The sequence below is a fragment of the Mauremys reevesii genome, linkage group 1 (assembly GCF_016161935.1).
Source record: "Mauremys reevesii isolate NIE-2019 linkage group 1, ASM1616193v1, whole genome shotgun sequence".
Classification (NCBI taxonomy): Eukaryota; Metazoa; Chordata; order Testudines; family Geoemydidae; genus Mauremys; species Mauremys reevesii.
In genome coordinates, this window is record NC_052623.1 from 110059107 (window position 1) to 110077104 (window position 17998).

Sequence of the window (17998 nt, forward strand, 5' to 3'; positions counted from 1 at the left end):
CTCCAATTCTGCCTTCCTGCCACCATGTAATATGATGTGAGGCTATAAACCAGCTGTACTCACAAGTCCACTCATAGATTTCATGGATTCCAAACCATGAAGGGACCTTTGTGATCTAATCTAACTACCTGTGTAACGCAAGCCAAAGAACTTCCCCAAAATTTTCTAGATCACAGCTTTTAGAAAAAAAATCCGATCTTGATATAAAGATTGTCAGAGATGGACAATCCCCCATGACCCCTCGTAAGTTGTTCCAATGGTTAATTACTCTCACTGTTAAATTTACACCCTATTTCCAGTCTGAATTTGTTTCCCTTCAACTTGCATATTATTGGATCATATACTTTTCTCTGCTGGACTGAAGAGCCCATTATTGAATATTTGTTCTCCATAGAGATACTTAGAGTCTGTAATCAAGTCACCCCTTAACCTTCTCCTTGTTAAACTAAATAAATTGAGCTCCTTGAGTCTTTCACTATAAAGCATATTTTCCAAGCCTTAAATCAGTCTCATGACTCTTCTCTAAAACCTCTCTAATTTATCAAGATACTTCTTGAATTCTGTATACCAGAACTGGACACAATATTCCAGCAGTGGTCACACCAGTGCCAAATATAGAGATAAAATAACCTATCTGGTCCTACTTGAAATTCTCCTGTTCTTGGATCCAAAGATTGCATTAACTCCTTTTGCCAAAAGCATTGCACTGGAAGCTCATGTTCAGCTGATTATCCATTTGATCCCCAATTTTTTTCAGACTCACTGCTTCCTAGGATTGAGCCCCAGACCCAGGAGGTAATTTCTCATGCTGTGCACTGTTTGGGGTTTTGATTAAGTTCAGATTCAAAAGGCAAACACAACAGCTTAGTGACTTAATGCTGCAGCTAAGGTCTGTGCTTCACATTTCACAAACACAGATACTGCTGGTATATAGTGATAGGTTTTCAGATCTCAACATTTGCCCATAGAGAGTAGGAAAAATATGACTTGCAATTTCCCTAAAATGTGTTGGAGACGTGAGCTGCTGCTCTGTGCCTGAATTCATGAGTAAGGTGACACAAAGGAGGGGTACATCTGGTGCCTTCAGCATACTGCAATGTAGTTTAGCACAATAAGCCAGATTCATCCCTGGTTTAAATCCATTGACTTCAGTATGTTTACACCTGGGATGGAATTGCACAATTTGTTTAAAGAAACATAGATATATATGAATAGAATTGTAGAGCATCAGGGCCAAATTCAAAACAAGTAGAAGCATGTATAGTTCCAATGAGGCTTCCACTAAGCCTGCCTGTCTGTATGGTTCTAACTATATATCTACTTTGAAAAGGCAAATTCATTTTAGATTTTAAAACTTACCACTTACTTTTAAATTCTGTTAATAACCCTGCTAAACCAGTGAAAGTGGACAGAGGGCCAGTTAGCTCGCAGAGCTTCTGACAAATGCCCCTTTGAAAGGGTTGGAGTTGGAGGAAGCAGGGGTCACAGCCTCTAAACCCTGCAAATCCCAGAGATCTGGATGGACAGGAAGCATCTACCATATAGATGTTGACCCTTATGGTGTCACCTTGTTGTCTTTTCCCAAATGCTGGCATAACTGAGTGAAATATTGTGCTGCTAATAGCGTTTCTTTCACATCTAAGGTGGAAATAAAATGTATCGAAGTGGAAATAAAATACTCCTAGGAACAACATTAAGTTCCATGCCTTAAGAGAGACATGCCTTGAAGATCAGCTGTTCCCAGAATCACTCTTCAGCCTTTGAAGTGCCTCCATTTCTGAGCCATGGAACAGTGGCACAAGTTGTCTACAGCTACATGGAAATGGGCAAGAGGTGGAAGCATCCTTTCAAGGAGCTGCTCCCCATGCCATGACCATGCTCTCTTCCACCTCTGTATGGGGAGGGAAGCCTTTAACTCACCATTACTTTTTATCTGTAGGTAGGAACTGATTGAAACAGAGAGAAATAGGGAAAGTTGGGACCAGTGAACATGAACTGCTTGAATTGTTTAACACTCACCTGAAAAAAGGAATACATTCTAGGAAATACAGTAGTACAATTATATTACATTTTAGGAGAACAAATTAATGGGAATAAAGAAGTCTAGTGAGTGAAGTGCACAGGCAGAAAGTGTAGAAATCTACCAGGTTAGAAGAACGGGGGGAAATCCTAAGATGAGTCTATAATTAAGGTGCACTAGGCTTTCAGTTCTTTCAAGAAGGAAGAAGGCAAGTAATGATCACTATGACGTAGGGACCAATTCTATACCCGTACTCATGTTGAATAGCTCCTTACTCCATGATACTTCCATTCACCTCAGTGGAATGACTAATGGCACAGTGAGTAAGGGTCTCAAATTCTAGCCAATTAATGAGGGATTTCTTGTACCCTGATGTGTTAAAATATAAAATCCTATATTGGTCTGTGATGGGATGTTAGATTGGGTGGGATCTGAGTTACTATAGAGAATTCTTTCCTGGGTGCTGGCTGGTGAGTCTTGCCCACATGCTCAGGGTTTAACTGATTGTCATATTTGGGGTCGGGAAGGAATTTTCCTCCAGGGCAGATTGGCAGAGGCTCTGGAGGTTTTTCGCCTTCCTCTGCAGCATGGGGCAGGGGTCACTTGCTGGAGGATTCTCTGCAGCTTAAGGTCTTCAAACCACAATTTGAGGACTTCAGTAACTCAGACATAGGTTAGGGGTTTGTTACAGGAGTGGATAGGTGAGATTCTGTGGCCTGAATTGTGCAGGAGGTCAGACTAGATGATCATAATGGTCCCTTCTGACCTTAAAGTCTATGAGTCTATGAGTCTATAAATGGCAGGGAACAACCAAACAAAAATACTGTGAAGGCTTGCTTGGAATTACTATGGGTAGTTCTTAGAAAGCTTAGGGTTCTTACAAATAATATCTGGAGGCAAATAATATTAGAAATAAAGTATACCTGTTAATTTCTGATGAAGGGAATGAAGTGAAAGATGACTTAAAATGGCTGAGGTACTGAATGTTTTAGTTCTGTCTTTAGTGAGAAAAACAAAGAAAAGAAGTTTTAACATGACTAGCAGGTTAAAACAAAAATGTGTTGAGAATACAGATGTAAGAAAATATTTAGACAACATAATATAAAGCAAATGATCCAAGTGATATGCATTCCCAAGTATGAAAGTGATTACTTGAGCCATGTCTGCACTAGGAGTGCTTTACTGGTATAGGTATACTGGTGTACTTTATCAGAAAAAACACTTATAATGTTGATGAAGCTTATGCTGGCAAAGCTGTGCTTCTACCAGTATAGCTTATTCTACCACTCCATGTTTAGACAATGAAAACAAATAGCAATAGCAACAATATAAAAGGCACAAACACAACAAGGTGGCAGTAAATGGCCTACTGCTTTGCACAAGTGGAGCAAATAGATGACTTATATTCTGAATATACAAAGTTTTTACACTCAGCACACTTCTTTTCTTCATCAATGGAGAGTCTTTGCCCCAGCAACAGCATTTGTTAAGTGTGGGCTTGCCAGAAAATGTATATGACAATTGTGGCTTCCCCAGAAACTCTTCTTAGCAAGTGTAGGCTTCCCACAAAATCATTTTGACACCGTTATCTTCAAAGAAACTCAATTTGCTGGACAATTATGATGATACTCAAGGCAGTTGTTAACTGGGGGTCTATCTTTTGGTACATTTTTATTTAATTAAAACCACGGAAACTATGGTGATAAAAATAATGCTGAAAGATTCATATAATATATCATAACTGCCGCCTCAAAATAAAAACAATCCAAGGAGTTAGCTGAAGAAAATCTTGGAGCCACTGGCAATAATGTATAGATGATTGGAGAGATCCCAGAAGACTGGAGAAGGGCTAACGTTGTGCCCATCTTTAAAAAAGGAGGGAAAGGAGGAACTGGGGAACTTCTCAGCCTGACTCTGGTATCTGGGAATCCACTAAAGCAGGGGTTCCCAAACTTGGTTCATGGCTTTTCAGGGTACACCCCTGGTGGGCTGCAAGACGGGCTGGGCCACTGCTTCCTGCAGCTCCCATTGGCTGGGAACGGTGAACTGCAGCCACTGGGAGCTGCGAGTGGTTGTACCTGTGGATGCTCAGGTAAACAAAGTGTCTCGTGGAACTGAATAAGCCATGAACCAAGTTTGGGAACCCTTGCACTAGAGCAATGTATAAAATGTATATAATGTATAAAACATTCAGTTTGTGAATACCAAGAGGATAAAGGGGTAATCACTAGCAGCCAGCATGGATTTACCAAGAACAAATCATGCCAAACCAGCTTCATTTCCCTCTTTGACAGGATAACTGATTGGTGGATGAGGGAATGTGACTAGCCATGATATACCTGGACTTCAGCAAAACTTTTGACACAGTCCCACAATGTGGGCTTGGCAGAACTACCATTAAATGGATACATAATTGGTTAAACAACCACAAAGAGAACTATTAATAGAATGATGTTGAAATGGAGAGGGGTCTCAAGTGGGGTTCCAAAGAGATTTATTCTGGGTCCAGTTTTGTTTAACATCTTTATTAATGACCTGGAGGTAGATATAGAGAGCATACTGATCAAGTTGCCAATACCTGCCAATACTTTGGAGTTGCCAGATCTTTGGAGTTGCCAATACTGTGGAGGATAGAGCTAAAATTTAGAAGGATCTTGATAAATTGGAGAACTGGGCTATAGACAACAAAATGAAATTCAACAAAAACCAATGTAACGTGCTACACTTAGGGAAGAAAAACCAAAGGCACAAATACAGAATGGGGGATAACTGACTTGGCATCAGCATTGCTGAGAAGGATCCAGGAGTCGTGATGGATCACAACCTCAACACAAGCCAGCAATGCAATGCTGTTGCAAAAAAAATAAAAATAAAAAAATGCAATTTTAGGTTGTATTAACAGAAGCATAGCATGCAAGTCACACTGGTTAGTCCGCAGTTGCAGTACTGTGTCCAATATTGGTAACCAATGTGTTGAAAGGATGTGGAGAAACTGGAAAGCATCCAGAGGCAAATGACAAAGATGATCAAACAGATGGAATGCAAGGTTGAAGGAACTGGGTACATTTAGTTTGGAAAAGAGGAGATAAGGGGGGATGTGATAGTGGTCTTCAAATACATGAAAGGTTGCAGACAAAACCAACACTAACAGGTTGTCTTCATCATAGTTTGAAAATACTTACAGAAAGAAGTATTGCCTATCCTGTTTTATTAAAATTTTTGTATGTGTTTGGTGCCCAAGAGCCCCGCAAAGACTTTGGAAATGTAATACTTTCATTTTCCCCATTGACTGACATTGCAGGGGCTAACTGACCCCATTCCCTTTTAGTGACTTTTTTTGCTACACCATAACCACAGCGGGTAGGATGATAAAACCAATGCAGAAAGATTGATCTCCTACTAGTTTGTGAACTATTTGTGAAGAGGCACAGGGTTGGCATGAAAATTCCTAATTTACATTTTTGTGCACATTGGGATAAAACAGACCCAAAACATAAAAACTTAAGATACAACTTAAAGTTGCCTTTGAGAAATCATGGAGAGCTGGGAAGAAATGGAAAGATACCATATATGTGATAGCAATCTTTGAAAACCAAATGAAGAATGAGCCTGACAGTTATTCCTAAATCCAACTTCGATCTCTTGTAAAATAATTCTACAAATATTGAGAGAAAAATGGCAAAACAGCTAGAGGATAAGGAATCTTGAAAAGACTAACTTGCTTACCTGTGTATTGTGTGTGTGCATGGATTTAAGGCACAATTCTGCTCCATTTGAAATCATTGGAAGTTTTGAAATTGATTCCAATGGGTATATGGTCAGAATCCAAAGATGTAGATGAAGAGATTGTGATAGATGTAATATATTTGGATATTTGAAATCCAACTCTCAAATTGTCCAAATTGGATCTGAGCGCTCTTGCAGAGACTGAGTTGTTTGAAAGTGTATAAATGAAGGATAGCAATGAGCGGCATTATATTGAAACTGGGGAAGGTGGCTATTCGACCTATTAGTGGCAGGGATTAACATTAGGCCTAGGTTTAGTAAACATCTTCATGAATGGGCACATCATTACTGGAAATAAACTGAAACACTGGATGATGTTTGGACAAGAAAAACAAAGATGATCAGTGGATTGGATCGAATGGATTGTGAGTGCAAATTTAAGAGCTAGAATAAGAATTCTAAGTGACAAGGGCAGATGTTTATAAGAGTAAGAGGTGACTTGATGGCTTCTTTCCTACTCCCATTGAATTGTCAAATCAAAAGCTTCCACTGATGTTAGTGGAAATAGACTGTAGTCCAATAAATCTACAAAATATTTGAAGTGTGTAAATATCAAGAGTGTGAAGGAATTATTCAGAGTCGAACAAGTAAGTATAATAAGTATAATAAGATACCAGCCTGGGAGCCAAGGCCCTACGGCTGTAAATGCTGCTTGCTTGGCTATTGGAGATGAGAGAGTGCTGGTTTTGACTGTTTAGTGTCACTGCTGATGGTCTCCAGAAGGAGCTGTGTTTGTATACAAAATGTGCAACTAGATTCTTTCAGTCTGAATTACTTTCTGTAAACTAAGGAGAACAAGAAGAGTTAAAAGCAAAGTCTCCATTAGAAAGCCCAGTGTGTTTCCTCTGTACTGTCTGCAGCAACTTTGGCAACAAAATGGCTTCTGTCTTTCCCCATGGCAATTGTTCATAGACAGCTCTATAGCTATTGTACATTCAGCACACCATATGGATCTTACAATGTATACATAATTAGTTAGACCTTCTGGTGCCCAAGAGATCAGAGATGCTGTCTTCTTACAGATTTGCATGAGGAAAAGGGAATATTCCAGTGCCACATTAACTCTTTCTCCTTGACACATTTGTGTGCAGAATCTCTATTTTAATCATTGAGAAGAGAAAATTATGTTGGAAGATTGGAGGGTCAGAAGACTGCCTATCAGCTGTTTAAAATTTGAAAAGAGTCTTATGGAAAATGAGACCACAGAAACCATGTATTCTCAAGTGCTCCTTCTGCCTTGGTGTCTCTCGTGACTGTTTCAGGTGTCCCTAAGGCCAATTTTGAGGATGGTGCATGTATTAACAAATGTTACATTATTTAACAGAAATCACAATGAAACTCACATACGCATGTGAGAAAATGAATCACTATAGAAGGAAAGAACAGATTGCTTTTGATCTTGAAGATATTTGGAAGGTTTTGAGGGGAAATCTTGTTTCACAAAAATCCTCCTTATAAAAATTATAACATACTCAGGAAAATAAGTGTCTTGCAATGTTTTTAAAAGATGTATTATTGAAGTTAGCAAGCAAAATATCCCTCTAGATAAGGAGTGAAATTATCCTCTGTGCTGTGGGCTGAAAGAGTGCATAAAATCTGTGCAGACCCTTTGTACTCGGGTGAATTTCATCCATAATGAGTGCATGTGGATTGTGGTTATTACAGAAAATGAAAGGGACATTTTTTATATCCAGGAAAATTACATTTTCCAGTGAGAACTAAGATTAGCATCAGCTGAGGCAAGAAACATACAATAATATTATCAGTAAAGTTCAATGGACTCAAACACTGAGGTCTAGATGTGTAAGAATTAGATTGTTTATATGAAATGAATGTTGCCTGACATTGTAAAGTTGTCATCATTTACTTCTGTGTGTTTCTCCACAGCAAAACAAAACAAAACAACAAAAAATCTGATCTTTGAGCCAGGTACTCAGGGAGGAAATGGGAGATTCACATGGTTGAATACCTCTGGAAAGCTCCTTTCTAATCAAGTGAAAGTGAGGGAGATTCATTTTATTACCTTGATCAGCATTGTCAGATGCCTCTTGGAAAGGTGATGGACATGTTCAGTTGTATAGGGAAACCCCAACATCAAATTACTTTATTTAAATGTTTTTCAGAAATTATGTACTCTTTCTCCTGTGTCTGTTATAATGAGATTTTAAATGGTTTGGTATTTTCAGGCACTACTATAAGACAAATAATAAACATAGAATCAAATTATCTCTTGAAGTCAATTGAACTGTGCTCACTTACGTGCACCAAGCAATTGGACAAAATGTGAGGTCTCATGGATTATTTCTGATAGAAGTAATTGATGGTGGAATCAGGAATTTCTTTCATGCAATCCTGTTGATTTACACTGAATGTGCCAAGTCCTGTCTCCCTGAACACAGTAGGAAGAAAACAGAAGACCCTCTCTTTTCTCACAGTTCCGAACCCCTTTACAGTCACTACTAGCTCAAAAGCTCTCTCTACAAAAACACACCCCTGGCCGACAAAAGTTTCACTGACAAAAGTGTCAGTGTGGACAGTGCTATGTTGGTGGGAGTGCATCACCACTCATTGGGGGTGGTTTAATTATGCCAACAGGAGAGAGCTCTTCCACCAGCATAGAGCGGCTACACAGGAGACCCTACAGCGGCACGGCTGTAGCGGCAAAGTTGTGTCGTTGTAAGGTCCATAGTGTAGACATAGCCTGGCACACATATCTCTACTAATACAATACCCAACAAAACCCCTTTGTCCAGTGAGGTTTCATCCAGTTAAAACAATAGTCTTCAGTCCTACCACATATGTTTAAAGAATTCTACGCAGGAGCGTCTCACAAAAATTGGTGGCTCATATTACAGCTAGGAACACCACCTATAGCCAAGGTTGCCTAACACTTTCCATTATAAGACCCTGTTTTCAGTTCCTTTTAATTGTGCCAAACTTTAAATTTTTCAGGTTGACATTTTCCATGACAGGTGTCTGTCTCAAACTGATTTTTTTTTTTTATGTTTCAACTACAGTTCTTCAGCCATTTCCAAGAATGAGATTGGGGAAAATACATTATTGCACCCACATTGAAACCCTCCCACCCCCACAATCTTATAATCTTGTAATTGAAGATTACATCACCTCCGTGCTTTAGAGCAGAGGGAGGGCAGGGGGTCACCCTGGTGTCAGGGATGGGCCTTTTGCTGTTCCCATGAAAATTCACCAAATTTGTCTCGGTTATAAACTAAATGAAAAATCTCAGTTCACACATCCTTGACTTGTAGAGACTTGTTAGCTTGGCGGCTAAATTCTCCAAAGATACCATCTACACTGAGCATGGCCCAGGGGCTGAGCAGGACTCTCTTATAAAGGATAAGGCATCAGAACTGAGAACAGGAAGACTGTCTCTCCTGTGCTCTCAATGCTCCCCTTGCTGGTATTCAGCCTGTGTGAAGGAGAAGGAGGAAACAGCCTGACTGGAATGTGAAGAGTGAGGAGTGTGTGTATGGGGGGGAAATAGGCACAGAAAGGGAGGGGGCACAGAGCCAGTCTAGGGGGAGTGGATAGAAACAGAAGGGGAACAGGGCCAGAGCTAGGAGGTGTGGGAGCAGGGAGCGGTGTGGGGAGGTATAGATAGATAGAAGCAGAGGTGAAAGTGGGCAGAAGTCATAGAAAAAGGGTATGGATAGGACATCATAATAATAGTGATTGTGTGTTCATATGTATGTGTAATATATTTTAATAATATAGTTCACCATATCTAAACTACATCTATGGAGAACTGGATAAACTTGTTGGGACATTTACTTAAAATCCTAATCAAATCTTGATTCTCTTTCAAATATGATTGGTTGACTATATATCTATATATTTCTTTTCAAGTAACTTTGAACTTCCTGCTTTAGGCCTGTTCATCTCATCCTTAGGTAATATTCCCAGTAGCTTCAATAGGATTTCCATCATGAGGATCGGTTAGGTTGGCATAGTGCACCCACACTGTATATGAGAGTCAGAAATCTGTGCGCCACTTATTCCTGCATAACTAGGACCCTACCAAATTCATGGCCATGAAAAATGCATCAGAGACCATGAAATCATGGCCCACAGCTGACTCTCTCTGGTCACCCAGCTCTGAAGGCAGCTGTGCAGAAGTAAGGGTGTCATGGTATGGTATTGCCGCTCTTACTTCTGCACTGCTGCTGGCAGGGCACTGCCTTCAGAGCTGGGTGCCCGACCAACAGCTGCTGCTCTCTGGCCACCCAGCTCTGAAGGCAGCACAGAAGTAAGGGTGTCAATACTGCGATCCCCCTAAAATAACCTTGTGACCCCCCCTGCAACTCCCTTTTGGGTCAAGACCCCCAATTTGAGACCCCCTGGTCTCCCCCATTAAATCTATATAGTATAGGGTAAAAGCACACAAAAGACCAGATATCATGAGGGGAGACCAGGGCAGAATATCACCAGAGAATGTTGAGTAGGGAGCTAATTGAATTGCATGGGGATGTTTATTCTTCTTTACAGTGAGGTAAATCCTATTTCCTTTTTAAGAAAAGTAGAGGCTTGTCAGTTGCTTTTGTGTGTTGTGGAATGTGACAACTGATCCTATTTCAGGACAAAGAATATTGACCCAAACTACATGAGAGTTCACATCCACTGCCCTTGCAGTCTTTGTGATGTGAGATCTCTGTAGTACTGCTGACTCTACGGAGCAATCATGAAGAAAAGGAAAGCAAGCTAGATGGATAAAAACTTGAAGTGATTATTACCTTTAATCTCATTTTTGTACATGAATCATCTACATATTTATGAACATGATCTGCTTAATGTGTATTTTTTTACTGGGTTTATGTCTGCAACAGCTATATACGTTGTTTGTGGAGTAATCTCTGTAGTTGGTTTCTGCTGAAAAAGCAATGATGGCCATTGTCATTATCTCTGCAGAGATTTCAACTCACTGTGTAGTCACAAGAATCACAGATGTTTCAAAGTGTTCCTGTATTTTGACTCACTGGCAGGAGGGATAATCATGCATTAGGAGAGGCTGCCGTTTTTGCCTTCAACCATGAGTCACTGATAAATGGAGCTGAGAAGTCATTACCTTATTTCACTCAATTTTTCCACACAGTTAATTGCTTGGGCTGCTGAAGGTTGTTGTGGAAAGGGGTTGACTCGAGAACCCAGCTTCACTTCTAATAATAAGAAAACACAGTGAGAGTTTGTCACTTGGATATGCTTTGTATCTGTGACATACTTCCTGTGTCATATTGGAATATTCACTTAGCATGTGTGTCACACTGTCTGGAGTAGCTCATGATCATGAATGCTGACCTCAGGCCAGACTGTCAAAAATCAGGGCAGACACCCCAAAGTGGGTGGTATGTTCTATAATTAGATTTCACCAACCTACTAACAAATGTGAACTCCTGACCCACTATAACAGTCTTACCATGGAGTCACAGACATTGGGCATTGAGGATTCTACTCTATTTTACCACCCAGGCAAGCTGGACTATGTGATAGATCAGGGATCAGCAACCTTTGGCACATGACCCATGAGGGAAATCCACTGGCGGGCCGGGACGGTTTTTTACGTGCAGCATCCTCAGATTCGGCTGATTGCAGCTCCCACTGGCCGCAGTTTGCCGTTCCATTGGCCTGGAATAGCAAACTGCGGCCAGTGGGCGCTACAATCGGTTGAACCTGCGGACGCTGCAGGTAAACAAACCATCCCGGCCCACCAGTGGATTTCCCTGGTGGGTCACATGCCAAAGGTTGCCGATCCCTGTGATAGATGGTCACTTTACACCAAAAATCACAGCAATATTCAGCAAAGAATTCTGTGGCCCTTACAGTCTAACAAACGTATTGGAGCATGAGTTTTCATGGGTGAATACCCACTTTGTTGGATGCATCCTATGAAGTGGGTATTGACCCATGAAAGCTCATGCTCCAATACGTTTGTTAGTCTATAAGGTGCCACAGAACTCTTTGCTGCTTTTACATATCCAGACTAACACGGCTACCCCTCTGATACTTAGAAATATTCAGGTTACTCCCAGTTCCAAAGGATGGGTCGCTTACCCTAGGTCATTTGTACTCAGATTGCAAACCAAAGACACTATCTGTAACCAATCCTGTAATTAACTAAAGATTTATTAACTAAGAAAAGAAATGAGAGTTATTTACAAGTCTAAACACATGAGAGTTATTTACAAAGTTAAATTAGGAAACATACACAGACAAATGAGTTACAGTCGTAGATTTAAAAAGGTAATAAAAGTTTCTATAATAAGCAGCTTTATATATTCTTTGATGCTGACCCAAGCCAACAGCATGAGGATCTCTTGCTTATGTTTAGGAATCTTTGCCCCTCAGAGTCCAGACAGCATAAAGAGACCAAGTTTCTCCTTGTCATGGATTTCTATCCCCCATCAACCCAGAATCCAAGCTGATGGTATGAGTTCATGCACAGGCCTCCCTATCCAGGATGGAGTTAGGAGTGCAATCAACAAGGTCTCTGTCCTTTGGTGCTACACAATGCCTCATTTGCCTTTAATGGGACATATTGTGTGCTGGATGAAAACTGTACCTTAATTACTGCTTCTTTTTCCTGTTGGGTGAATTACACAGTAACAAAGGTTTACAATGAAAACACTCAGTATAACTTTATACCATGGATACAGATATTATAAGTAAGATTAATACATGCAGCATCCTACAAGCATTCCATAAAGTCTAAACACATTCTTAATAACACTAATATCTATTTTAAGTACACTAACCCAGAGGTAAGCCAGACTAGTTTCCAGCTATGCATTTGTCAGTGTTCAGCCTTGGGGCCTTGGCATGACCTGGCACTTGATCTGCCAGAGTCACAACGTGATTTCCAAAAAGTGCTCAGCAGTGGCCTAGGCCTGCTCCCTTTGAAGTCAGCGCTGAAACTCCCCTGACATCAGTGAGAGCAGACTTAGGCCAACACTGAACACTTTTGGGAAAATCCCACTTTTAAGGACTATGTACATCACTTTCCTCATTTGCAGATGAGGATTATACCTAATATAGGTATAATGGAGGGCTATAGCCTGTCTTAATTCATTTTTGTTAAGTTCCTCAGATAGAAATTGCAACATAAAGGCAACTATAGGTGGCTTAGACACTGAAGAGGTGAAGCAAGAAACTATGCAGAGCATAGGAGCGGGGCGAGTGCCAGGAAGTTTTGGTGGTCTAGCTATTACAAGGCTTCTGAACAAGCTATACAAAGTGTGTGTGTGTATGGGTGGGTGGGTGTGGGCGTGGGTGTGGGGGAGGGTGTTGGGGAATCTAGGACTCTAGCAGCTGTAATGTATGTCCCCATTCCCCTTTGAGGGCACTCTGTAATGTTTGTTAGTACTGATAGGAACAAAAAGTCCAGCTTTTGAGGTTTAGCCTATAATAGGATGTGTTATGTGGGGGAGGACGAGTGATCTTTAATCACTGGGCTCCTATAAATGAGAGGAGGAAGAAATAATTTGTGGGTTTTTTTCCTTCATTCTTCCACTTTTGCCAAGTTTATGACAAGTATAAATATGCTCCCTTATATTCTCCATTTTGCTTGGCAATTGTAACACAGTCTATTTAATCCACATTACTCAGTGTTCTGCTTCCCAGTTCAGTGGCAGTGCCAAGAACAACAGTAGAGTCTAAGAGTATTTAGTTTACAAAATTGTGTTTGCCAGAAAGCAAAGCGCATTTGCAATTAACTAAATTAAATGAAGCAAAAACAAGTAAAAAGGCAAATGAGAAGGTACAAAGATTTTATTCTTCAGGTTTGAATTTATAGGAGGGTTTAGATTGTCTATTTTCAAAGCCTGAAATGAAATACAGAGTGGAATTTGTTGTAACTGTCATTTTTTGATTCTTCCAAAATATATACCTGGATGTGTATAGGTGAAGCATGTAACTGCTCGTATATTTAAGGTTGCCTATCCCTTCCCATTATAAATCTCTATTTTCATTATAACATTATTGAACTTTAACTGTTTTAGCTGAAATTTTCTGTTTGGTGTCTGACTCAGAAAGATTTTTTTTTCTGGAAAATTTGATCAAGGATGGCTCAGCCATTTCAGAAAACAAAGCTAGTGAAAATTGCTGGTGTTTAAAAAAATCTACTGAGCAAACAAAAAACACATCTGACCATTATTGAAAACCTCTAGTGCTTCGGTGGTTTGTAGCAGGAACTTCAAATTACATAGCGGGAGAGCCAAACTGTAAGTGTCCTATGGAAATCCACCAAGATCTGGCTAAGTTATAAACCTCTTGCCAAGGTTGACTCTGGCACTTTGAGTGCAGAAGGTGGGGCCCCTCAAGGATTCTAAAAATTAATACTGGCCACTCTGGGCTGGGATTAAACTCCCAAGGTCACAGCTTCTCTCTGACCTTGGATGGGTAGATGCTGCCACCACTCAAGAGCAAAAAAAACCAAAACTTTTTGAGACCCCAGGAAGGAGCACTTGGGAATTCCTTCCTGTGGGGTGCCCTCAAGCCCTTTCACTCTCCCTCCAGGGAAGAGCTGAGAAAGAGAACAAAGGAAATTAGCTGTTGCTCCCGCTAATTAAACAACATATGCACAAACCTCTTAGGATACCAAAAATCCAATCCTGTTCTTAAAAAAGGTAAATTTTATTTTAAAAAAAAGGAAAGAAAATACATCTGGAACTTACAAAAATTAAATATCAAGAATAACCTTCTTGAGGTCCAGCTTAAAGGTTACAAGTAAAACAAAAGCTTTTGAGGTTAGCACGGAGGAGTCCATAAGCCAATAAAAAATAGAGATAATCTAGTCGCATCTTGCTAGACATTTTATGATCTACTTACATATCTGGGGTTCAAATGAGGAATTTTAGGTATGATCTGATGATTTCCAAACCTGACAAAAAGCTTTATTACAGAATAGTCTCAGCCCTGTCTCTGCTCTGTCCTCTCCCTCCAGAAAAGAACAACAGACAGACAAAGAGAAGTTTTTTCCCAATTTTAAAAAGTTCTAGCCCTCCCATTGGCTCTTTTGGTCAGGCGTCCACTCCCTTTCTTTTATTCATGGACTTGTTAACCCTTTACAGGTAAAGCAAGGAGAGAACAACTACCAAGAGGGATTCTATAGCTAACTGGCTGGCTTGGTGTCCACAAAAGGGACACCCACTCTCATTTATCACCCCTCTAGAAAATACCATTTGTTCATATGCTGTAGAACAGATTCATCGCTGGCCTGCTAGTTTTGTGAATGCTCCAATAGACTTTGCATGCTCCCAGATCTCGCTTGCTTGTCCATATCAGCATCTCTTGCATTGTGGGAAGTACACTGAACTGGAGGCCAAGAGACCATGAGTTCACATCTTGCTGCTGTGACAGATGGCAATTTCCTGCAATATATTTGGGAGATCTCACTGTGTTAAGTTTATGTATCATTGTGTGCCAGGCTTTGTATGCATTTCCGCGAGGAAAGGTGACCTATAGCTTTCTAGGAACTAGGAACAATGGTGGCTGATTAGGCAAATTGACTGAGGTTATAACACCTCCAAGGAGGTACCGCCACTTGCAGAGGCTCAAATATACTGGTTCAAATTGGAGTCTCCAGAGACTCCTGACAAATAAAGGACTTTTAGATAAATAGTCTGACTTTAAATTGACTTAGAGCCTTCTTTCTGATACAGCAAATGGACAGAACCTTCAGCCAAGGGTGGGGGAAAGGAGAGATGGGATGCATCACTTGATGATTACCTGTTCTATTCATTCCCTCTGGGGCACATGGCATTGGCCACTGTCGGAAGACAGGATACTGGGCTAGATGGGCCTTTGGTCCGACCCAGTATGGCCGTTCTTATGTGGCAACCTTTGGCAGGTATCAGTCTTTCCAACCCTTCCCTGGTCCAAGGTTGGAGTTGGGGTGGCCTCTGTTAATTTTTTTAGCATGTGCATAGGTTATTTTATTTTTAATATCTTTTCTTTGAATTGCTTTCACCTTAAGAATAAGTGTGCTTGCTTAGAAAGAACGGTGTGGTAACTCATAACTGCTGGCAATTATGTTATTCTTAGCCTTCAAAGAGTTAGCAGTGCACAGACCTTGGCCTGGTTAGGCAGTGTGGTCTGCTGAGAATAACACAGTGTACACAGGGAACTGTGCAGCCTGGAAAAACCTCAGTCAGGAGGGAGAGAGATGCAGGTCTCCACCCAAAAGAGGTGACTGCTGGCGAGCTGGGAGCCTAGAGTGGGTGCCCTTATTGGACCACTGTGTTCACTATGGAACTGTGACAGCCTCTTTCTATGCATTTCACAACTCATATATTGACTGAGGCCCTGTGAAGCTAAGTTGCTCAGGCTTCGGCTTCAGCCCAGGGTGGGAGGGCTCCAGTGCACAGCAAAGGGGGAGATGGTTTGCAACTCCCCTATTCAGGGGCTGAGAGCCATAAGAGCTCTCTTAACTTGTGCGCTCCTCTACTATGGGCCCATCATACCCCTGACCCATCATATAACTTCTCTTGGATCAGGGCCTCCTGATGACCATGTGGAACCAGCTGTGCTTCTATAGAGGACCTCTGTGCTGAGGGTATTTCTCAGGGGTGAGGTCATTGTGGACTTCGTATGCCAGTTAGCCAGCACAAACAGGGTAAATTCCCCTGATGATGTCTTGGCCTTTTCATTATTCAGTCCTGCCCTGGAATGAACACTAATAGAGTGAATTAGTCAATTCCTGAATTTGAAGTGAAAAGGTTATAAAAGCCATAGAGACCAAGGAAAAAGAATAAAGAATTGTCAATCCTGACTGAGCACCAATATGCAGGGCTATCTTCTGTTCTGCGTTAAATGCCTGGGTTCATTTCAAAGGAGTTTGTTACATGTAACTGTGAGCAGAATGTGGCCGAAATATCTTTTCAGGAATTATGCTATGTCAGTGCTCAGGCAATGTGCTGTAGAGGTTGAATGGAGTGCACTTCACTAAGCTGTGGCATGAAGATTAATTTCAGGCAATATAAGTTATGAACACCAATCTCAATCATTTAGCGAAAAAGCCTCTAGGTCTCAGGGAACTCTGCAAAATATAATAAAAGCAGTTAACTGTGTTCTGCACTCACATGAACATGGTCTAATCCGGTGACTTTAACCTTGCTATGGAATATCCTGTTTTCAGAACTACAGAAACACAACTACACTCTAAAGCAATGGGTTCTCAACCTTTTTCTTTCTGAGGCCCCCTCAACATGCTAGGAAAAACTTAATGGCCTACTTGTGCCACAACAACTGTTTTTCTGCATATAAAAAACAGGGTTAGCATTAGGGAGTATCAAGCAGGGCAATTGCCCGGGGCCCAGTCCCATGCCACAGGAGGCCCTGTGAAGCTAAGTTGCTCAGGCTTTGGCTTCAGCCCAGGGTGGGAGGGCTCAGGGCCCCAGGTTTCAGGCCCATTTGGCTTTCTGCCCTGGGCCCCAGCATGTCTAATGCTGATCCTGCTTTGCAGATTCACCGAAACCTGCCTGTGGCCTCCCAGTGGTCCCTGATCCCTGGTTGAGAACTACTGCTCTAGTGAAATCCTTGATATTGCTCATAATTAGCATAGTTATCAAAGGTCCTGAACTGTCAGACCTCGCCATTAAAATAAATGAGACAGGAAATGCTGACATGATAGTTTTACATATGTTATCTCAGAGGTTTGAATATATTATTAAATCTGTTAATGAAGGTGATGAAAAATCGGGCTATTAAGATCTCAGTACTGGGTGCATTGGTGCATTAATTCTTTCTCCTTCTCTTTTCTTTGATATTTCAGTGCTACGGCTACTAAAGGATGGTGCAGACCCTCACACTCTTATTTCCTCAGGAGGCTCCTTGCTCCATCTGGTAAGAGTGATTGAAGATTAATGTTAGCGACAGTGGATAAATATGGCAAGATTCTGAGGAGCATATTGGGCATATTAACAACAAGAAAGGTTTATCAGTAATTTTTTATCTAAACTGAGCACCACAGTGATTATAATTGCATCCAGCTGTGTACGTGAAATACATGGTGGTGTTCAAAAGGCTTATGTAGGGATGCATCATGTACTATGGATGGTTATTAGCAAAATCCAGTTAGATGTTTTAGGCATAAATTATCTGCACAGTAAGTAAGAGCAAAGGAAAAATTGCCTGCTTCATAAGACGGAGAAATGCAATATTTTAAAACCTTCACAGACTAGA

At 40.9% G+C, this 17998-nt stretch overlaps 1 protein-coding gene across 2 annotated transcripts in view; it reads left to right on the forward strand.

The window, feature by feature from the left end:
• The window catches only part of MYO16 (myosin XVI), a 575450-nt gene that overhangs the window by 153314 nt on the left and 404138 nt on the right, over nt 1–17998 (forward strand). For both annotated transcript variants that reach the window (XM_039547002.1, XM_039546990.1), the window contains one exon: nt 17589–17659. In XM_039547002.1, coding sequence (XP_039402936.1) covers nt 17589–17659 — 71 coding nt within the window. The remainder of the gene's footprint in view (nt 1–17588; nt 17660–17998) is intronic.